Source organism: Typopeltis vanoorti, chromosome 20 (genome assembly GCF_054136105.1).
Source record: "Typopeltis vanoorti isolate ZY-2024b chromosome 20, IOZ_Tvanoo_1.0, whole genome shotgun sequence".
Lineage (NCBI taxonomy): Eukaryota > Metazoa > Arthropoda > Arachnida > Uropygi > Thelyphonidae > Typopeltis > Typopeltis vanoorti.
This window is the reverse complement of record NC_143568.1, coordinates 39,090,071-39,114,180: the sequence shown is the minus strand read 5'-3', so window position 1 is coordinate 39,114,180 and position 24,110 is coordinate 39,090,071. Positions and strand designations below refer to the sequence as shown.

Genomic DNA, 24,110 nt, shown 5'->3' with positions numbered 1-24,110 from the left:
AAATAAGCTAGGGGTCCTCTTTATGTTTTGGAGAGGTTGGTTCCTCTAGAACCGTCTTAATGTAAAAGAGATGATAGCGTGGATCTGCAGGTGTAGTGATCATTGGCTTTAACAAGTGCTCAAGGGGCTATCCAGCCAGGTGCCTGCCCACCTTGCCAGAGTGTAACATCTCTGCTATGAGACCAGTTGTCTCTGAATTTAGATTTCACTGCACTGCGAATGTTTGTGAAAATATTTAAAAGGTGACTTGTGAGACTACCACCTCACTGATTGAAGACCAAAAGTAGCATGAAAAAGACATGGTTTCATCTTAGCGCATTTATGATTATGCTATCAGTTTACAGTCTTTCATGGTGGAATTTCCATAAAGCATGACTATATGGGCAAAGAAAAAATTTACACTTCTTTCATTTTCAGAGTCATATTTTGAAGGTTGGTATTAACTAGTAGTTAGTATTGGTGTTTACTACTAGTATTTAATGAACTAGCTTATTTTCCTTATTTTACCTTGGCTTCTGTTTGAAATCATCTTCATTCATTTGCTGTATGCAGATAACTCATATGTATATTGAGATTTTATTTCTCCATTTCAGATAAAACTAGAGCAGCTGAAAAAGGAAGAACAAGAGGTAGAAAAATTGAAGAATGAGAAAGAGGGTAAGTTATTACAGAATTGTGATCATCTTAGCTTCAAACAAAAACAGTATTTAATTTTATTTTTACTAAAATGTTTGAAGGTATTTATTTAAATGCCTTCAATAAGCATTTAAGTTGCACTGGTTAATCAATGGGATCCATTATTGTAAAGAATAATGACTGAGAAGCTTTAAAATATATTTCAAATATGATTAAACATTCTGAGTGTCGTAGAGTGTTATTCACAATAAGACATTATTTTATCTTTATTTTGGTGCATGCTATAACAAGACCACAAACCAGGTCCACAAATCTTATTACACACAGAACTTAATGTTAGGAAATAATACTGATAAATAGTTCTAAATAGAACTATATATCAGTATATTAGAAATGAAAATGTTTCATTTGAGAAATTTTCATGTGACACCTCCTACACACACTGTGTAATCCAACATCTGCACCACATCATCATCCACTACCTAAATATTTTGACTTTAGAACCCAGTTTTTGCCTGTCAATGGTCTGTGTTCTTGGGTTGATTTGCGTGTATGTAAGAGGAAAATTTTCATGAGACACCTCCTACACACACTGTGTAATCCATCATCGGCACCACATCATCCACTGTCTATCAGTATGCTACATCATCCACTACCTAAATATTGTGACTTTAGAACCCAGTTTTTGCCTGTTAACTGTCTGTGTTCTTGGGTTGATTTGCGTGTATGTAAGAGGAAAAATTGAATTTCTGGGAGAAGAAACCCTGCTACCTCCATATGAGGTTGCCTGACTCATCTTCACTTGAAAAAAAAAACAGAAAAAAAACATATAAAGATTCCCTTTTCATAAAGAGAATGTAATTCGGATCTTTTCCAATTTCACTGTCCATGTCAGATAATTTGTTAGATAAAATTAATATACCTAGTTTTGTTATTATTGATTACATCTGTGAGTGGGGGGGGGTTGCCTTGGTTTCAGATAAATGCATACAGGCAGCCCTCGGTTTATGCCTCACTTCCATTCCTGAAAAACCAGACGTAATACGAACCCAATTTTAATGGGAGGTACAAAGTTATGTCAAAAAATATGCACATGAAGTATAACATATTTGTGTAACATATTTTAATGTTACACATTATATTAATGTGTAATATTAAAATAAAATTATTAATAATGAAAACAAAAACAATTATATACAAAAAATATGAAACTTCGAAAAGATTTTACATATTTCTATGTTGATGTTCCTGGTTTCAGATCACCTACATTATTTTTGAAAAAAGTATCCAGTTTTAACTGCCTAGATTTTCTTTTTATTTTTTTAAGGAGTTCAGTATAAGGTCAAATAGATGCGATTACACTCCTTTTTATGTTCACACTCCATTCCCAATTGTGGTCCATTTTGCAGAGTTCATCAGTCAATGTCTCTATGCTTGCAAAGATACGCTGTAAATTGGCCGTTTTTATATCTCTCAGAGGACCTTCTTCATTTTCTTTCTCCTCCTTTGGATGTTGACTTAATTATTTGGCTAATTCTTTTAAGTCTTCATTGGAAAATGGTTTATCATGGCTCTCTAAGACTTCTGTCACATCTTCAACTGTAATATCATCCCATCCCACCTCTTGTGCAAGCCTGGTAACATCTTAAATAACATTTTCCTCCTGCTTTAATTCCTCGAAGTTGTGCATAAATGCTGGAAGAAGTTTTCACCATGCTCCTTTTAAACGCTTTGCTGACACTTATTTCTAAGCTGCCTTGATGTTGTTAATGCCTTTCAAAATATTGAATGACCGCCAGTAGTCTTTAATAGTTTTTCTTGAAGTGTCCAAGACACTTACCATTTCCATAAATGTTATACAGAGGTAATAGGCTTTGAAGATTGATATAATCTCCTGATCCATCGGTTGCAAAAGCAATGTTGTGTTTGGGGGCATGTAAACAACCTTGATATCCAATGGTGTTCTTACTTCAGCAAGGTTTTGAGGATGTGCAGGGGCATTATCCAAGAGAAGCAATGCCTTGGCTGGCAAATCATTTTCTTTACAGAAGCGAAGCACGGTAGGATAAAATAATTTGTGTATTAATCTATAAAAACTTCTTGTGTAACCCAAGCTTTCTTGTTCCATTTCCAATAGACTGGCAGCATGACTTTTAGACCCTTGAAGGCGTGTGTTGTCTGTGAATGGTACACCAACATTGGTTTAAGCTTCAAAGTTCTGGAGACATTTGCACCCAACAAAAGTGTAAGTCTATCTTTTGCAGCTTTAAAATCTGGAACGGAACGTTCTTCACAGGAAATGAAGGTGCGTGATGGCAATTTTTTCTAGTAGAGCCCAGTCTCATCAACATTAAAAATGAGATCAGTAGGATAACTTCCTTGTTCTACACAGTCTTGAAATTCTTCAGGAAAAGCAGCTGCTGCCGCAACATCTGCACTTGCCACCTCACCACATAATTTGACATTATGGCACTTACTTAAAGACTTAAATCTCATGAACCAATCTTTGCTTCCTAAAAATGTTTCTTCGCCTCCATCTGTCTTTTTAAGATCCTCAAAAATTGTTTTTGCTTTCTCAGTTATAACAGCTTGAGTCATAAGAATGTTTTTCTGATTCAAGTCATCCACCCATAATGATAATAATTTTTCCATTTTTTCATGAAGTTTACACCTGCTATAACTTACATGTTTTGCATTTAGTACTGCTGTAGATTGTTGCGCAGACTGTTTTATTCTATCTGCATTTTTCGTAATTGTAGTAATGGTCGATGGAGGCAAGTTCATACTTCTACAGACCTTAGCACGTCTCTGCCCTCCTCCATCATCTCATCTGTCACCTCCATCTTCTTTTCAAGTGTGATTGATTTCTGTCCCTTCTTAACACCAAGTTCTGCTAACTTTTCTGCACTTCTTTTGTCAGACATGGTATGTAATTATGTACTTTATCAATTTAAATACGTATGTACGTAAAAAAAAATTAAATAGAACAAGTAGGTAGATTCAACATTAAAACTAGGTTTGATACATATACGTCGTGGTAGCTCGGTAAACACTAGAGCCTGCTAGCGTCGTTTCTCAGTCAGACCACACTACAGTAAGAAAGCACTGGCAGGCATCTGGGGTTATTGTGAATCAGCGTAACTTGAACTGTCATAAACCGAGGGCTGCATGTATTTGTTTTTGTTATATGGTAATCTAAAATGTTAAGTACTGAGTAGTATTTTAAAATAAGAACTTGAAATATATTAAGTTTTCATTTTCTAGCCATTAAAAATGAAAAGGAAGCACATGAGAAGGCAGCTCTGGCTGAGTTTGAAAGTGAGAAGGAGGGTAAGTTCATTATGTTTTATCAGAATGTCATAACTATTATTAAACGTTACAACAATTTTTTTTTTAATTTTTATTATTATTCTATTTTATTTCATTCAACTCAGTAAATCGTAATTAATTTAAAACCAGGAACAGAAGTATCTGAAGTTTTATCAATGTTGAAATTAAATTGGCATATTCATAAAGTTATTATTATTACTATGAAAAACTTCCAGGGAGTCGGAGACTCATTGAGGGAGGCCATACTACATGCATCAGCTATCATACTTGTTCTTAAATTCATTCACGCTGCTTGCATATGCAACATCCAATGGTAGTCCATTCCAATCATACAAAACTATTAGAGATTAACAGCATTCATTCTGAGATTCCAAGGTGCCCTCTTGTCCTTTTCCTACCCTCCATAAAATAGAAAATTCCGTCAACTGAAATCCTGTATGATGCTTTCAAAAGTTTGTAAGTTGCAATCATATCACCCCTCTTTCTCCTGTTTGCAATATCTGTAGTCCACAAATTCTCAGTCTGTCTTCATAATTGGTATTCTACAATCCTGATATCATTTTTGACTTTCTCCTTTACACCCTCTCCACTCTGTCAGAATCACAACAGAAACCATATAAATATCAAAAAGGTATCAAAATATTCTTGAGGCTGTTGAAAAAGCTCAGAAATGGATGAAAGAGTGCTGTAAAAGGAATTAGAGATAAGGTGACATGAAAACTGGAGAAAACGATATCCTTGATGTATGGAGTAATTATTCAAAAAATTACTAAACGAAACAATCAGTGACAGCACAGTAGTAAAAAAACACTCAACAGGCATGCAATTAGGAATACATATCCATACTTGAAGTAGAAAAAGCCATCAAAACCCTGAAAAAATGTCGAAAGAGAGTGGGAGTACATGATATTCAACCAGAAATGCTCGAGCATGGAGGTATAAAAGTCTCACAGTGGCTGCACTGCATAATTCAGAAAGCCTGGACAGAGGGACAAATTTCCGATGATTGGAGTAGAGCTCTCATAGTACCCATATATAAAAAGGGAAATAAAACTGAATGTGAGAATTAGAGGTATTTCCCCTACTGAGTATTCCTGGTAAGATTTATGCAAGTATACTTTAGAAAAGGTTGGGAAGGATTGTGGAAGGAAGCTTGGTGAAGAACAAGCTGTATTCAGGCTAAATAGAGGCTGTCAGGATCAGATTTTCACTTTACAACAAATAGTTGAGAAATCATGGGAATATAACAAAGATCTGTATTTAAGGTTTAGAGATCTGGAGAAGGCATATGGCTAGGTGCCAAGAGAAAAGCTATTCAAAACACTACAGTTATATGATCTCAATGGGGCATTATATCAAGTAATACTTTGTCTTTATTTGAGTTGTAAGTCAGCAGTTAGAATTGAAGGAAGTACAGGAAGATGGTTTTGTGTCAAATCTGGTGTCACACAAGGATGTACATTATCCCCTCTGTTATTTATTATCTATATGGATCGCATTATGATGGAAAGTGGTATTAAACCTGATATCAAACTTGGAGATGTTAATGGCAACTCTTTGCTTTATGCATACTTCTAAATAAATCTGCTACAAGTCTGCAAGATTCCCTGACTAAATTGAGTAAATGTTGTAATAGATATGGTATGAAGGTCAGTAATAACAAGACAAAGACAATAAAAATAGGCAGAAGCATTGAAAATATCAACTGCATTGTGAATGGAGAATCTAGAGATCAAGTGAAACATTTCCACTTACTTAGGCATGATTTTTAGTGAAGATGGTAAGTTAAATATGGAAATAGACAACAGAACTAACAAAACTGGTATGGTAGGAAGTCAACTGAATAAATTTATATGGAATAAGAGAGAAATTAGTCAAAACACTAAATTAGCTGTATACAAGACAGTGTTCAAACCAATTTGAACTTATGGATCTGAGAGCTGGGTTAGAAGTAAAACACTTGACCAAAGACTAGAGACTGCAGATATGAGAGTCCTGAGACTCTCATATATTAGGAACGAGGATATTAGGAAAGAACTTAACCCTCTCATACATAAGGGCCTCCTATGAGGACACATATGTCTTCAGATGAGGACATCATTTTTAACATATACAGGGCAAAATTTAGCAAAATTAATGAATTCATGGTAATACTGTAAGATTAAATGGTACTGTATCATCATTATAATTTTTTATAAATGAATATAAACTTTCATGCATGAGAGGGTTAACATTGTTAGCATCTAGAAATGTGTATTAGCATAGCTAATCTCAGGTGGTATGGTCAGTTAAACTGAATGGGAAAGGAAAGCTTAGCAAAACAAGTATTCTCTGCCAGATTGGCAGGAAAAAGACCCAGAGGAAGACCAAGATATAAGTGGATTGATACAGTAAAAAGTGCCTTAGAAGATAGAAATGTAAGATATGATAATATTGAAGTCTTGACAGGTAACAGATTGATTCAAAAAAAAAAAAAATCAACTACCGCCTTTTATTCCCTAATAGGGAGTAGGTGAGGCCTTTATACCCTATCTAGCTTTTGGAGACTGAGTGGGCAGTTCAATATCCACCAGTAGCCAATCAGAGATAGCTGGTCCATGTCTATCACTAATTATAGCAGCTGCTGATGAAGAGGCTGGAAAACAAGTGCTGCCATCTCTTGGTACCTAACCCTAACAAGATATGTCACTGTCTGAAATAACGTGGGTACTACGGTTGATTTTCTTGAGTTTATGAGACGAAAAACCCGAGTTTCTGGGAGGAAAAACCCACTTGCCTGTTTTTCCTCCTGGAAAATAAAAATAGGTCAGTAACTAGACTAGAACCTAGGTCTAACTTCAAGCGCAGAGGACGCACACGCCACTTCCACTGAGCTACACAGGCCTTAAAAAAACAGATTGATTTTGAGAGGAAATTGTAGATAGGAAGTTAGTAACAGTGTAAGTTTTTCATATAATACTATCATATCCTATATACCCCTTGAGGGTATACATATCAGGAATTTGATGATGATGATGTGGCATTAGGCCTGATATTAGAATTGAAGATGTCAAACTTAGCTCTTTGCTTTATGCAGATGATGTTGTACTCCTAAACACATCTAGTGCAAGTCTCCAGGATTCTCTAATTCAGTGGTTCCCTACATTCTTCCATTTGTATATCCCTTTTAAACCCATTTCTATAAATTGTACCCCTTGTTTTTAAAAACTGACACTTTTGTTCAGCGCCTACCTTAATGTAAAATAGTGGAAATGAGGTATTGAGTTGGGAAAGGAAAATTACTACACTAAAAGTACAAACCACAGATTTAATTTTACAATATTCGTAACACAGAAATAAGTATAGCTTCAAGTTAAATATTGATAATGATAATCAAGTATTTAACAAACTTTTGATTTATTATTATTAATAATATTTGTGTACTTGGCAATGGGTTATAATCCACATCAAGTTTTGGTTTTTTAACCATTCCCATTTTCAACCACTGATCCATAACTGACATGCTTAAAAATCACTGACAATAATAACTGAAACTACATTAAATAAAAAAAAAAACTACTTGAAAAGAATTGCAATTAAAGAGAACTCACTTACTTATACTCAGTCAATAACCGAACTGATCAAACAGCCTGGCTCTAGTTGTATTTATATTTTTGGAGAAGTTATAGAAATGTCGCAAATGGAAGTCAGTGGAAGGTTCATTATCACAAAGGTCATTTCTTAGTAACACGTGATTGTTCTGGAAAGGAGGATGGGTGATTAGAATTGGTTAGATAAATGGCAGAAAAATGGGTGATTTTTCTGCCATTTATCTAACCAATTTAATCAGTAATGGCAGAAAAACAAGTCAAGTAAACAAAATGCAAAATGGTAGTTACGGAACAATAAATGTTAAGCTTGAATCACCGCTAATGGAGACACTTCAAAACTAGCTCACATTAGTGAATGAAGATTGGTGAGGGCATGGCTATGAACCCCTCCCCAAACCACTCTTCTACCAATATTACGCACAGTTTATGTGTCACTTTTGTCACCCATCCTCCTTTCCAGAACAATTGCGTGTTACTAAGAAATTCTGAATGGAGATTCTATAGAATAAGTAAAATATTTCAGCTATTTAGGCATAGTTTTTAGTGAAGATGACAGATTAAATCTGGAAATAGACAACAAAATAAGCAAATCTGTCATAATGGGTAGCCAGCTGAATTAATTTATATGGAATAAGAGAGAAATTAGCCCTAACACCAAACTAGCAGTATACAAGGCAGTTATAAGTTATGAATCTGAGAATTGAGTAAGAAATAAAGCACTTGATCATAGAGATCACAGACATGAGGGTTTTGAGAAAAATTAGGTAAATGAACAGATGGCATCAATGGCTGAATCACATTAAAGATGAAGATATTAGAAAGGAACTTGACATTGTTGGCATTCAAGAATGTGTAAATGGAGCTAATCTAAGGGGGTATTGACAACTTAACTAGAATGGGTGAGGGAAGGTTAGCAAAAATAGTGTTTTGCTAACCTTTCACCTCTTTTCTATGCAGGAAAAAGAACCACAGGAAGACCAAGGCCTAGATGGATTGTTCAGTTAGAACTGCCTTAGAAGAATGAAATGTTGGATATGACAATATTGGAGTGCTGACAAGTAATAGACTAATCTGGAGGGAAATTGTGGATAGGAGATTAATAATAATGTAAACTTAATCATGTAGTGTTGTCATAGTACCCTGAACAGGAAATTGAGGATCAGGGCACAAGGGTATGCAGGATATTTGAAATAGGAAATAACCTTCTGTTTCAGATGCCCTCCTATTTCAAATCACCTGCTAAAGCAAAATAAACATGAATATTAAAAAGAAAAATATGTATAAAAATTTTAAAAAGAATCTGCCTGCACACCCTTTGGAGGTCAATGTAGCTACAATGAATAAATAAATATTATTGGGGGGGGGGGGGATTTGAAAACAATAACCAAATCTTTGCGACTCATTGGCAAAATCTGAACAAAACTTTGATTGATTCAACATAATGAAGTTGTAAAGGTAGAAAAATCAGAAATTCATGGTGAATGAAAAAGAATTTAAAGAAGCTGTTGAAGAAAAAAAGAAATTATATTAGAAGTTATTATTATTAAGACTGACCTGCAGAGTTGGGAACACGTTGAAGGAAACCATACTATTTGCATCAACTGACATATCTATTCTTGTATTCATTCACTCTACTTCCACACACAACATCCAGTGGCAATCCACTCCAATTACATGCCACTATGAGAGAAAAATCCATCCCTCAACCCCTTCTTGATGCATTTATTCTCAACTTCGAAGAATGTCCTTGCATTCTTTTCCCACTCTCCATAAAATGAAAAATTCCATCTTCTGAAATTCTGTGTAACCCTTTTAGAAGTTTGTAGGTCTCAATAATATCACTGCTCTGTCTCCTGTTTGCTAGTGTCTGCAACCTACAAATTTTCAATCTGTCCTCATAATACTATTCCACAATCATCTCATCTCATCTCATCCACTTGATAATGGGTTGAGTCCACTAAGAAGAAAGGTTCTCTACTTATCGCAATCTTTAGCCATCTCACTCAGGTTTCAGAGTTGAGAAAGGTGTAATGCACACTCTCTCACCTCAACTCTTTATCATCTTCCTAGAAGAAGTCTGTAAAACCATAGCTGATGAACCAGGTGTAAAAATCAATGGTACCAACATTAATCACATAAAATATGCAGATGATATCCTTTGCACTTCCTCCACTGTATCAGAATCACCACAGAAACCAGGAGACCAAACCTGTGTACAGTAGCCCAGGTGAGGACTTATTAAGGACTTGTAAAGATGTAAAATAACTTCCTTTATCTTTACATATCAAGGTTTGTTTCAGCATTGCAGTTATTATCTGAGTTATATTTACAATCTTTGCTATATGAGCCTTGAACTTCAACTTCCTGTCTACTAAAACTCCAAGATCCCTAGTCTGATCAGTTTCTTCTAGCATTATCCAATGTACAGCAATCCCTCGATTAATATGCCTAATGCGTTCTTTAAAACAGGTGCATTAATCGAAAATGCACTAATCAAATATAATTACCTATGGGAAAATGTATAATTCATTCCTCAGATTTCTTTTTTGACCTTTAATTTTTTTTATATAAGAATTTGGGTATATCTCAGGGTCTAGTTAAAGGAAAACCATGAAGCAGAAAGACAATAAAACATATTCAGAATATAAATTTATTATTCTGCTTCTTAACAAAGAAATGAGCTAACATAGTTTGGCAGGCATTCTGTTTCTGTTTTTCATACAACTGATGGTATGGCCCTATTACCTCTTCTGCAAATTTTACTGGCTCTCTCTTCACCAGGGTCAGTCTCTAAGTATTGTTTCTTAAAAACTTTGATTGTACGAACACTATTTTCAAATTGTTTCTGTGAAATCTCTTTGGGACTTGTTAGTGATTAAATTTTCTTCGTGTTCTTCAGGATCTTCCCGCTGTGCATCTAAACTTAGCAGGTCAGAATCACTCAACTTCTCAGAATGAGATTTAATTCATTTAGATTCATTTGAAAAGCCTCTAAAATCATTTGCACAATGTGGAAGAATGTGCCTTCCAAACGGCTCGCATATTGCTAGCAGTAATTTCATTCGACTGTGACTTTATAACCGGGCTGAGATTTCTCTGATTTGGTTAGAAAAGTCTTGGAAGGCATTCGCTTCCAAAAAAAGGCCAGTTTCATGGACATTAATTATTTGTTGATCACAATAATCTCCTTCGTCTTACACAATTTTCTTCAAAATCTCTGGATATCTCCTTATCTGCAATTGCATTAATCAAGGGATTGCTGTAATGCGACATTGGATATCTAATCACACCAAAGTGCATGACTTTACATTTACTGATATTGAACTGACATCCATTTTCCCATGCACATGTCTAGCCTATTCAACTCATTTTCCAAGTACTACATATCAGTGACACTCTTCATTAATAACCAGCTAATGGCTTTTATTTCCTTATAAGGGAGTAGGCGAGGCCATTTAACCCTATCTATCTTTTGGAGACAGAGTGGGCTGTTCAATCTCCACTGGTAGCCAATCAGAGATAGCTGGTCTGTGACTATCACCAATTATAACTGACAACCAATGAAGAGTCAGGCAAACAAGTGCTGCTATCTCTTGGTACCTAACCCTTTTATTTATGGGATTTCCCCCATTCCTTGACTATCCCTTAGGACTGGTTGAGCCCTTCTAATAATAGTCACAGACCAGCTATCTCTCTCTCTCTCTCTGTGATTGTAGATCTGTGTGTGTATTCATGGATCAGTTTGCATGTTATTGGGGAAGAGTTTCCGGGTGAAATAACCCTCCACCTTCATATGAGACTGACTAACTCACCTTTTGATGAAAGATACCAGATAGAGTTTCCTCGCATCATGGATAGGAATCGAACCCAGGTCTTTGTGACCAAAGGGCTTCATCTATACCAACTGAGCTATGGAGGTTCTGTGGTCAGTTTTCTTCAGTTTAGAGGACGAAAAACCCAAGTTTCTGGGAGAAAATACCCACTTGCCTGTGCTGGAGATTGACTAACTTGAGAACCGGTCAAAGAAAGGCTTACAGAAAGTTCTCCAGTCGGTGACTAGACTTGATGTGAAAGATCTCCTGATTATCCTACCTATCTTTGCATCATGAACAAATAGCTGTATGTCACCTGTCAAATCCTTCCCACTGTTACCTTAAATCTTGCAGCCTCACATCCCCCATATGCCACTTTTTGATATCAATCAGCCAGCCATCCTCTTATCTATGCTAATATTTTATTATCGAAACCCATATCCTCCAATTTATGCAACAGTCTTCCATACTATATTCTGTCAAAACAAAAGCCTTAGCAAAATCCAAAAGTATCATGGTGTGATAATTCTATATTTTTGACCACCGACTCTAATTCTATAATAAAATTAGACTGGGATATGTTGACCGAAGATTTTAATAACATATTAAGCTGACTAGTTTCTCCAACTAGACTGTTGGCTTCTTTTGGGTATACATAAGGTGATAAAAAACAGCTTAAAACAGGTCAAGAAAGAAACATAAACGAGTACTAAACATTACACAAATTCAAAACACGTGTTACATCAAACGCATGGAGCGTGTGTGATGTCAGACATTGTTATGCAAGTGCGTTCTGTAATTTCAGCGAAGTTGAATTCTGGCATGCTAAATGATCTTCATGCACAAGAGATGTTGTTCTAGAAAACGCCGAAAAAGATTTAGTGGTGTGAATAGATATACAGAAAAGAATGCCAGTTGACAGAAATTCCATCAAGCAATCATCTTTGAGATTTTATGAATAGATTAAAAAAAACTGCAGCCAGATACTTCTTCTCAATCGAGGAAAAAATATGAATTTCATTCAAGTAATGGTTGGCTGGCTAAGTTTATTAAAACTTAATAAAAAGACATGCTCTTCATAATATAAAAATTAAAGGTGAAACAGCTGCTAAAGTATTTCCACAAAAACTTGCTAAAATAATTGAAGATGGAGTGTTACACTCGTGAACAAGTTTGGAATATGGATGAAACTGGCCTTTTCTGGAAAATAATGCCAAACAGAACTTACGTATCAAAAATGCAAAAAACTGTTGGTGGGTTCAAAGCAGCAAAGGATTGCATAACACTCCTATTTTGTTCGAACGCTTTAGGAGATCGGATGTTAAAACCACTGCCCATAAATCGATCATTAAGACCACGGCCAATGAAAGGCGTAGATTTTCAAAAATTGCCAGTTCATTGGATGGCCAACAAAAAAGCTTGGGTGGCCATTGATATTTTAACTGAGTGGTTCCACAAACATTTTGTGCCAGAAGTTAGACGCTATTTGAATGACAAGGGTCTCGAATTTAAAGTGCTTTTGATTCTTGATAATGCACCTGGTCATCCTGCCATAGAACACCCAAATGAACAGATTAAACATATTATGTCAGATGAACATTTCAGTACGTTTTGAACAAGCTAAATGATGAAACACTGTCAGTTATGGATGTGTGGAAAAATTTTTCAATTATGGATTGTATTGATCAGGTTTGATTATCGTTATCTGAATTGAGATCAGAAACTATGAATGCATGCTGGAAAGTTATTTGGCCCGCATGTATTAAAGAGAATGCTCCTGTTTCCTTCAATCATACTGCAAAATTCCCCAATATAATAAGTTTGGCATGTGAAATTGGTGGAGAAGGATTCGATGATCTTACATCAGCAGATATCGAAGAATTGTTAATTGATAAAACTTTTAGTGAAGACGAAATAGTGGAGATTGTTTCTGAGATTCCTGAAAGCAAAGAAGTTAATGATAATGATCAAGATAATCCTACTTTTACTGTTGATATAATTAAAGAAGGTCTTAAACTGGCCAGTAATTTAGGCAATTATTTTGCCCGACACGATCCAAATGAAGAACGTGCTGGGAAGTTTTCACGTGAGCTTAAGTTGTTAATGTCTTCATACAGAGAATTATATCACGACTTATCTAAAGCATCAACACAGCGATTAATAACTGAGTTCATGCCTAAAACTACTGAAACAACCAGTGGTACTTTTGTTCAAGATATGATAAGAAGAATTCCATAAGTTGAGGCAGAAGTCGATGACAATAATACCATATCTAGTAGTTCCAGTGATATTACAGTCTCATGAAAACGAAAGCTTTCGCATTTATGTCAGAAACTGATAGCGAATAACGTAATTTTTTTTTTTATAGAATCCTTACCAAACAACTGAAATGAATATGTTAAAGAGCCAAGAGGCTATTTTTTCGGCGGCATAAAATAAGTGGAGATAGTAAAGAGGGGATAATTTACACCGCCGGAAAAATAGCCTCGTGGCTCTTTATCCTAGTAATAATAATATATGGGTACACCGCTGTGGCAATTCATTAGTGGGGGTATATGTAAGTTCGGTTCACTTTAAACCTTGGTATTCCAGGTCTACCTACTCACTGATGAGACCTAAATAAAGGTCGGAACTGGTCTGGGTAGTGACCTCTCCTCATAATGTAAACAGTAATACATCTCCTAGGAGCTGCGTTTTACATTATGATAAAATATTAAGGATAGTGACGGAACTTGCTCCACCTTTGCAATGAGTTTCCCTAGTGTTGTACTACCCAGGTGATCACTTACACCTGGACTCGCCAATAGTTCTTCGGCATGAAACTCTTAGTTTTCGATCTCCAAGTTTTGTATCCGGCTTTAAAATAAAATAATGAGGGATTTATTATCCCCTTAACTGAAATTAATGTTTTTTTTTTTTTTTTTTAAGTTATTAAAATTCATTATATGTATGTGTATTCTCCATGGAATGTAAATAAAAAATCTTACGATCCTAACGAATTTGATGTTTGTTTTTTTCATTATTTTGCTTATATTTCAGGTTTGGAACCAATCTTCACTTTTTCTATGGAGTCAGTAGTTCTTTTTACGCAAATTCTATTTACACCTAATTTTTAGGAATGTATCTATCGTGTAAAAAGAGGTTTAGGTATATATATATACATATATAGTATTTTTCTCCAGAAATCTCATCATTTTGTGTTTTATAACATTGTTTTCACAATATTTTTTTATTTATTTTTATTTTATATTGCTTTTTGTGAATAAGTCTAATCTTTTGTCCTCTTTTATAGAAAAAAAGCGAGAACAAGAAGAAATAGAATCTTTAAGACATCAACAAGAAGAAAGAAAGAATGCAGAACAGGCATTTGAAGAATTGGATAGGAATGCTGATGGAATGTATGCTTCTTGTTATAATATTATATTTTTGAAAAAATCATAAGCTTTCTACCAAGATATCTGTGAAATTATATGCATAAGATAATGTATATATGTAAATGTGTAAAATAATTGTATATTTAGTACAGTTGTGAAACAGATGGAGAATATACTTTGAAGAGCTTTTGAATGAAATAAAATGCAAGGACTCACAGAGAAGATGGGGACCCTTATGAGGGGATGGTGCAGAACATTAGTACAGTGGAAGTGAAGGAAGCCATAAAGAAGATCATGAATGAAAAATCGCTGGGCCCCTAACAGGATCCCAGTGAAGGCATGGAAAGCCCTGTGGGTGGGAGAGGGAATTGACCTGCTGTGGGACTTGTTAATAAAAGTTTGACAGGTAAATATATCTGAGGAATGGAGAGAAAGTACTCTTATCCCCATCTACAAGAGTAAAGGGGATGCACAAGACTGTAAGAATTACAGAGGAATAAAGTTGATGTCCCTCACAATGAAAATCCTAGAGAGGGTTCTTGATGGAAGACTGAGGAAGGAGGTGGAGATTGCAACAGAGCAATTTGGCTTCATGCCTGGTCGATTGACGACAGATGATTGAAAAGTTTCAAGAGAAGCAACAGGAGCTACATCTGGTATTTATTGATTTAGAGAAAGCATATGATAGAGTGCCAAGGCAGGAAGTCTGGAGGTGTCTGAGGGAGAAGAAGGTACTGGAGAAATATGTCAGGTTGGTGCAGGAGATGTAAGAAATGTGAAAACAAGAGTTAGAACCTGCCTCGGAGAGACATTTGGCTTGCATCAAGGGTCAGCATTAAGTCCGTACCTGTTTAAATTGTGATGGAGGAGGTGAGAGAAGACTTGCCTTGGACTATGTTGTATGCTGCTGACATCGTGCTGTGTTCAGAATCAAAAGAAGTGGCAGCTAAACTGGAAAGTTGAAGGAAAGTACTGGAAAAGAGAAGTATGAGACTGAGCAGAAGTAAGACAGAGTGAATGTATTGCAAAGTGGATGGCAGCCAGGAGACAGATCTGGAGCTGGAAGGAAATGTCATCAGGAAGGTCATTGACTATAGATACTTAGGTTCAACAATGAAAGAGGATGGTGAGGCTGAGAAGGAAGTGGGATGGAGGAACTGGAGAGAGATGGCTGGAGTGCTATGTAATAAGAGGGTGCCGATCAATCTAAAAGGCAAAATCTACAGGACAGTAGTGAGACCAGCTATGATATATGCTATGGAAACTGTGGCCCTGAGGAAAAATAACATCAGAAGGATGGAGGTAGCGGAGATGAAATTGCTTATATGGATGTGCAGTGTGACTAGAAAGGTCATCTGAGAAATGGCTGTGTAAGGCGAACGGTGAAAATTACGAACTTAGGAGCGAAGATACAGGAGGCAAGGTTGAGATGGTTTGGTCATGTGATGAGGAGGGAGGAAGAGTATGTGGGAAAAAATGTCATGCAGATGGATGTGCAGGGGAGGAGGAAGCATGGACGGCCAAAGAAAAGATGGTGGAGGAGGACTTGAGGATGAAGAACTTGGATGCGTCTAAAGCCCAAGGAAGTTGTGGAGGAGACTCACCACAAACAGTGACCCTACTTAAGTGAGAAAAGCTGCAGAAGAAGTAGTAGTAGTACAGTCGTGAAACTTCACCATCCTCTTCCTAGCAACTGGTTTGGCTTTTTTTCTTTTTTTTTTTTAATGAAAACTTTGTGCATCAACTTTTTTGTATAATTCTGACTAGATTTGAACAAAATTATAAAATCTCCCAATAGTTTTAATCCAGAAGTCCTAGGTAGCTCGATTCAGTAAGATGCATTTTTCCAATAATAGCTGATTTTATGTCATAAAATGTCAGTTTTCAGTAGCATAATTCTTTTAGCGGTGGAATGTCTAGGAAGTATTATTTAATGCTTATGGAAAAGAGGCTTCATACAGAAGGGCATTACTGTAGTATTAATAAATGAATGAAATGATGTGCATGATTTCACACACATCTTTTCATTGTTATATTGTTAAGAAATTTTAATATAGCCAATACATAGGTCATTGTTTAAAAAAAAAAAAAGTACAGGTGTTTACCTCCCCTCTTCCAATTATTAAAATGTCACTTTCTGAAATGGATATCAGTTCTCCATCACCAGTCCCAAAGACAAACACTTGGAATTTAATAAATTCTGTTTTTACGCACGGATAGTTTTGCTCTATGATTCTGTGTGAACCTTGTAAAATTCAGAAATCCATGCCAGATGGAAGCAGCAAAATGCAAAGGAAGTTCTAGTGGATAAGTATAATTTTAATTTGTGGGAAAGTATTTTTTAATTAATACTAATTGCAATAAAAAAAATTTACTAATATAATTGAGTGAAATTTCTCACATATTTGTTTATATATTTAATATCTTGCTTCAGAAATATTCTTTTATGGATATATGTGAAACTTTCAAGGAGTGGTCAGGGTTTAATTTAGTGTTGAACCAAGTTAGTGTTTTCCCTAATGATTTTATCAGAGCATATTTTTTATTTTTTTTTTAATATTTGACTATATCCTTTAATATAGTAACAACTAAAGGCATATATGCAATGCATTGAATCCATTTTCTTATTTCAGTTTGACAGCTGATGAGATCCAGCAGTTTTCCAAGTTTGATAGTAATCATGATGGCACAGTATCAGAAGAAGAAGCAAAGGTATGTTAATTAAAGACCTTTTAATTTTAAAAAAATATATTTAATTAAAGTTTATAAGACAGAACACTGGAATAAGTTGATAACATTTATTTACTTAGTAACATAGCATTTCATCCCAATTTCATGGGATTTCTTCAGTTGTAAATAAACAAACTAATAGACAAAACGGTAAGGACTAACAAAGGTGACATCTGTTATGCAGTTATACAAAATAGATGATGTTATTTTTTAAAATTTATTTCTAATTGTTTTCCTAACTTTCTGCATGTTTATGCATTCATGTGAACATTCTTGATTAATGAATGTTCACGTGAATACTTTAGTTAATATTTAAATGTTTAGGATCTAATGCTATTTCCAAAGATACCCATATTTTTCTTTCTGTTGTATCATAACAATGGTGTAATAGTTCTGATTTATCCCATAAAACTTGATGTCTCATTTGTAGTGAAGCATCTTGTGGATCAGCTGAAGACCACACGTGTGATGACAAAGCTGAGGTTTCATTTCCATGGTATTCAGTATCTCGAACATGTTCTTCAATGCATTGTTCAATTGATTTTTCTGTCTGTCCATAGTAAGATGACTGGTAAACAAACACACCATATATATATATATATATATATATATATATAAACATTAGCAAATCAAGTGTTTTCTACCAGGTAATTTTGTCATAGTAACCTGTACAAGTAACTTGTACACTTGAGGATACAAGTCAGTAATTTGATGATGATTTTTACATACATAGTGTATATATATTATATGTAAAATTATTAGAAATGTTAATGACTTTAAGAAGCCATTGAAAAGTTCTCAGCCTAACAACGAAAAAATTAATTTATAATTTCAAAATTATTTTTATTACTCAACATAATCCCTCTTAAGATTAATACATTTATTCCAGTGATGCTCCAGATCCATTATACCATCCCTGTAGTGGTTCTCAGTAAGATCCGCAAAATACCCCTCTGCAACTGCAATCGCCTCTTGATTCGAAGAAAAATGCTGACCAACAAAGAAGAGTTTTAGTTTTGGGAAGAGATAGAAGTGAGAGGGTGCCAAATCTGGGGAATAGGGTGGATGTTCCAACAATTCATAGTGCAGATCCCTTAATTTTCTCATTGCCAAAACACCCTTTACGGGCAAGTGCATTGTCCTGATGAAAGATGATTTTTTTTCTTCTGCAAACCGAGTCTTTGCTCACGAATTTTTTTTTGTGTTAGTCTGGTTAAAAGATTGGAATAATATTCCCCGGTTACTGTTTTACCCTTTCCAAGATAATTAATAAACAGAATGCCTTTAGCATCCCAAAACAACTATATCATGACCTTTCCTGCTGATGGAACTGACTTTGTCTTCCTTGGCACTGAACAACTGGCTTCTGTCTGCTGTTTTGACTGCTGTTTGGATTCTGGTGTGTAATGGTGAATCCAAGTCTCATCCATAGTAATAAATTGATGCACAAAATCAGTTTTATTCTTGTTAAAATGCTTCAAGCACTGGTCAGAGATTTTCATGTGAGTGTGTTTTTGATCTTCGCAGCACCCATCTTGTGTAAAGCTTTTTCATTTGCAGTTCTTCATGCAAAATATACCTACATGTTCTTTTACTTTTGAAATGCCTATGGTCTCAGCAGTTTCACGCACTTTGACTCACTGGTCATCCAATACCATATTGTGCACTGATCAATGATTTCTGGTGTTGTTACACTTTTTGCACGTCCTTCAGGTGGATCATCTTCAAGGCTGGTACGCCATGTTTAAACTCGGCGGCCCATTTCTTAATTGTCAAAAACGAAGGAGAAGAGTGCCCATAAACTTTTATGAACTTCAAATGAATTTCTTTTGGCATTATTTTGGCAAAGAATTTTATAACTGCATGATACTCAATTTTATCCATTTCAAGGGATACAGACAACACTTTTGCTTCAGACAGCTATATAAAATAAACTACTTGATAGAATGACTTGCAATTTCACATGGATGCTTATGACAGATGTACCAACTTAGAAAAAAATAATCTTGCCGATAGTGTTGCGATCTATGGTTGAGGCCAAGAACTTTTCAGACCACTTTCGTAGATATGTTTAGGAGTAGATCATCTGCATAAAGCAAAGAGCTAGGTTGGACATCTCCAGTTTTCTTATATCAGGCCTAATGCAATTTTCTTTCATAATGTGATCCATATCAATGATGAATAAGAGTGGAGATAATGTGCGATTTTTACATAAAACCATCTTCCTGTATTTCCTTCAATTCTAACTTCTGACTATTGTATTGCTCTGTGTAATGTTCCTTTCACTCCATATAATTGTAGTGTTTTGAAAAGCTTTTCTCTGGGCATGATTTCAACTATTTGTCATAGAGTGAAAATCTGATCTTGACAACCTTTATTTGGCCTGAATGCAGATTGTTCTTCTCTAAGTTTGTCTTAAACAATCTCTCTCAACCTCTTTTCAAGTATGCTTGCATAAATCTTGAAACACTTAGTAGAGAAATTCAATAAGTCTCACTTCAGCTTTATCCCTTTATTCCCTTTTTTATAGATGGGTACTATGAGTGCTCTCCAAACATCTGGAATTCAACCCTCTGAGCAGGCTTTCTGAATTATGCAGTGTAGCCACTATAAAACGTTTATACCTCCATACTTAAGCATATCTGCTTGAATATCATCTACTCCAGCTTCCTTTCCACATTTCAAGCTTATGATGGCTTTTTCTACCTAAAGTATTGATGTGTGCTCCTCTTTGCATTCCTCTTGAAAATTTTCAAGTATTGTTCTGTCACTGCTTGGTTCCTTTAACAGGCTTTCAAAGTAATTACTCCAGATATCTAGGTTATGCTTATTTTCTGTTTTCATGTTACCTTTATCATCTTTGTTTCCTTTAACAGTACACTCTCATCCTTTTCTAAGCTTCTTCAATATCCTCCAGAATATTTTGCCACCTTCCTAATATTTATTTTCTATAAAGTTACTAAAGTCTTCCCATGACTTTATTTTTAGCTACTTTAACACATAGCTGAGCTCACATTTTTCTCTGTATTGTTTTAGGGCATCTGCTAACTTATTTGCTAGGAACTTTTGGTATACTTTCTTCTTTTCCAGTACTGCTTCTTTAATTTCTTGTGTCCACCATGATGTTCTTATTTTTCTATCCTTGCAGACTACTTCACCACATACCTCCCTAGCTGAATCAATGTCTTCTTCAGAGTTTGCAGAAGACTCCAAGGTTTTGGTTCTTGTTTTCACACTACTGCAAATTTTTTTCAATAATGTTTGCATGGTTGAGTCTACAATTTACCTGTAAAAGCTGTTCGACTTAAATTCTTTTTAAACCTTTCTTACATATTGTTCTTTTCAACGTGATATCAATTTTTATCCTGCTTATTACTAAGTAATGATCACTTTCAATTTCAAATCCCTTTTACACTCTTGTATCCTGAACCAGCCTTATGATATCACTATCAACAATGATTTAATTACTACAATAAAGAGCCAAAAGACTTTTTTTCGGCGACATAAATTTTTTAATTAAGGGGATAATAAATCCCTCATTATTTCAAAGCCGAATAAGAAACTCGAAGATTGAAATCTCAGAGTTTCATACCGAAGAACGTTCGGCAAGTCCAAGCGTAAGTCAACACTTCGTGGTACAACACTAGGGAAACTCGGAGCAAAGGTGGAGCAAGCTTCGATCACTGTCCTTAATATTTTCTCATAATGTAAAACGCAGCTACTAGGAGATGCATTACTGTTTTACATTTTGAGGGAAGGTCACTACCCAGACCGGTTTCGACCTTTATGGAGGTCTCATCAGGGTTTAGGAGCTGTGTTTTACATTATGAGAAAATATTAAGGAGAGTGATCAATGCTTGCTCCACCTTTGCTCCGAGTTGCCCTAGTGTTGTACCACCAGGCATTGACTTATGCTTGGATTTGCCAAACGTTCTTCGGCATGAAACTCTAAGATTTCGATCTTCGAGTTTCTTATTCAGCTTTGAAATAATGAGGGATTTATTATCCCCTTAATTAAATGATTTAGTTAATGAGACTTTCTTATTTCTTGTGTCTTCTCTCCATGTGAATTGTGCACATCTTTATGTTGAGACATAGTGTGTTAGTAATGACTAGTCCATGTCCTCAGCAGAAGTCTTGTAAATACCATTATTATTAGCTTTGCCCTTTCCTCCAAATTTTCCCAAAATGTTCCTGTATACCTGGTGAGATTCATTTCCTACTCTGCTGTTAAGGTCTCCAACGAGGACACCACTTTTTTTTCCATTTTCTTTTTGTCAGCCGCCTGTTCTAATGACTCAAAAAATTCTGATTTGTTCAAAATCGATAAAATTTAAATATAAGCTTGCCTGCCATTCCAGTGATTGTTCTATGATAATTCGTAAAGTAGCAATATAGTCAGTGCATGATCTATTGGCTCTAAATCCTGCCTGTTCTGGTCTTAGTTGTTTTTCTATTTCTATTTTGATTCTTTCTAGTATTTTACTTATAACACTCAACAACGTTATACCTCTCCAATTTTTGCATTCAAATAGGTTCCCTTTTTTGGGTAATTTAACCAGTAATTCAGTATTCCATTCCTTAGGCCACTCTTCTTTCTGCCATATCTCATTTAGTAAGGGATATAATATCTCTGCTATAAGTTTTGGATTTGCTTTTAGTATATTGCCTGGTATGTTGTCTGCTCCCGGTGCTTTACCTGTTTTGATCTGAGTTATTGCTTTTGTAATTTCTATTTTTGTTATTTCATTCAAATTTATATCTAATGATGCATTTTGTTCATGTAATTCTAGGCTCTGGTCACCATCAGTCATTTCTTTAAATTTCTCTGAGAAGAATTCCACCCATCTATTTATCTGTTCTTTTTCATTTAATAATAGTTTTCCTTCTTTATTATATATAGGAACTATCCATTTGTTTCTTTTTCCACTTAATTTCCTTGTAATATCATAAAACTTTCTAGTATCATTTATATATGCAGCATCCTTTGCCTCTTGTGCAAGATTCTCTATGTATTTTCTTTTATCATTTCTTGCACTTCTTTTTATTTCTTTGTTAATTGCTCTATATCTTTCTGCTTGTTCTTGTTCAACATTTTTGCCAGTCTGTAACAGTTTCTCTTTTATTCTATCTCTCTCCTCTATTTTTAATTTGGTGTTTTCTGATATCCATTCCTTGTCTGTATTAGTTCGAAATCTCAATATCTTTTCTGATGTGCTTATTAGTATGTCTTTAATCTTAGTCCATTTTCCTTCTATGTTATCTCCTTCTCTTTTTTGAGTTTATCCCATTTATCCTGTAGAGTTGTTATAAATTTATTTCTAATCTCTTTGTTTTTGAGTTTTTCAATTCTAAACCTCTTCCTATTGTGCACTGTTTGTTTATTTTTAAATATTTTTACTTTCATGTTAGCTGTTGTGAGAAAGTGATCTGAATATGCCTCGGCTCCTCTTTTAACTCTGACATCCAGGAGTGATTTCCTCCAATTCCTTGATATAAGTACATGGTATATTTGGTTCTTTGTCTTTCTATCTGGTGCTATCCATGTCCACTTGTTTGTATTTTTTTATGTTGGAAGAGACTTACTCCTATTACAAGCTGATTGAACATACAAAAGTCTATAAGTAACTCCAGTTTCATTTATTTCTCCTTCTGCATACTTTCCCATAACAGTTTCTTTATTAGTATTATTATTTCCAACCTTAGCATTAAAGTCTCCAATTATAAGTTGCATAACTTTTTTATTTGTTGTTTCTATACTTCTCTGTAGCATGTTATAAAAATTATCCTTTTCTTCCTGGATTGCACCATTTGTTGGTGCATATATAGTAGTTATTGTGATGTTCTGCTTGCCAGCTTTAAATCTAGCATTTAGTATTCTTTTGGATATTGGGATCCACTCCATTAGTGCACCATGAGCTTTCTTTGTCATTTAGTACAACTCCCTTTGTGTGGTCATTCGTGTTTTTGTTCCCAGAGTAGATTAAGTAGTGACCAGAGTTTAATTTGATTTTTCCAGTTCCTATCCATCTCATTTCACTTAATCCCATTATTTCTAGTCTGTATTTTTCTAGAACTCTCGAGACTTGGTATGTCTTCCCAGTTTTGAACATGGTTCTAACATTCCAACATCTCAGTCTAAGCTTGTCTTTTGGTAAGGTGTCTGTCACTTTTTTTTGCACCTCTGCTTCCCCATAAGGGCTTTCATAGAGGTGCCTTGTGTTCATGGCAGTTCATGTTCTATTTTCTTCATCCAGTATCACATTTTGGAAGGTTTCAGTTTCCATAGCAAAGATTTTTTTCTGAGACTGGGTGGCTAGCCCTGTGCTCAATCCTCCCCATTTATCCGGGCTTGGGACCGGCATGTCAAGTTTTCACTAAGCATGGTTGAGTTTCATCTTTCATTACTTTTACAATATTACTCTTTCCTCCATTTCTAAGCTTTATCAATAGCCTCCAGATTTTGCCAACGTACGATATTTATTTTGTATATTCTTACCAAAGTCTTCCTATGACTTTTGTTTGGCTGCTTTCACACATAGCTTAGCTCCCTTGTATTCTTTTTTATATCTTTCATTCTTTGTTATCTTTGTTTTATTCTTTTATATCTTTGTTATCTACTAATTTGCTAAGAACTT

At 35.1% G+C, this 24,110-nt stretch overlaps 1 protein-coding gene across 1 annotated transcript in view; it reads left to right on the top strand.

Moving 5' to 3' along the window:
* LOC150095385 (glucosidase 2 subunit beta-like) overlaps nt 1-24,110 on the top strand; it is a 162,255-nt gene that overhangs the window by 61,745 nt on the left and 76,400 nt on the right. Inside the window, exons 6-9 of the mRNA XM_090410052.1 lie at nt 594-657; nt 3,901-3,966; nt 14,661-14,766; nt 17,376-17,454. Coding sequence (XP_090266178.1) covers nt 594-657; nt 3,901-3,966; nt 14,661-14,766; nt 17,376-17,454 — 315 coding nt within the window. The remainder of the gene's footprint in view (nt 1-593; nt 658-3,900; nt 3,967-14,660; nt 14,767-17,375; nt 17,455-24,110) is intronic.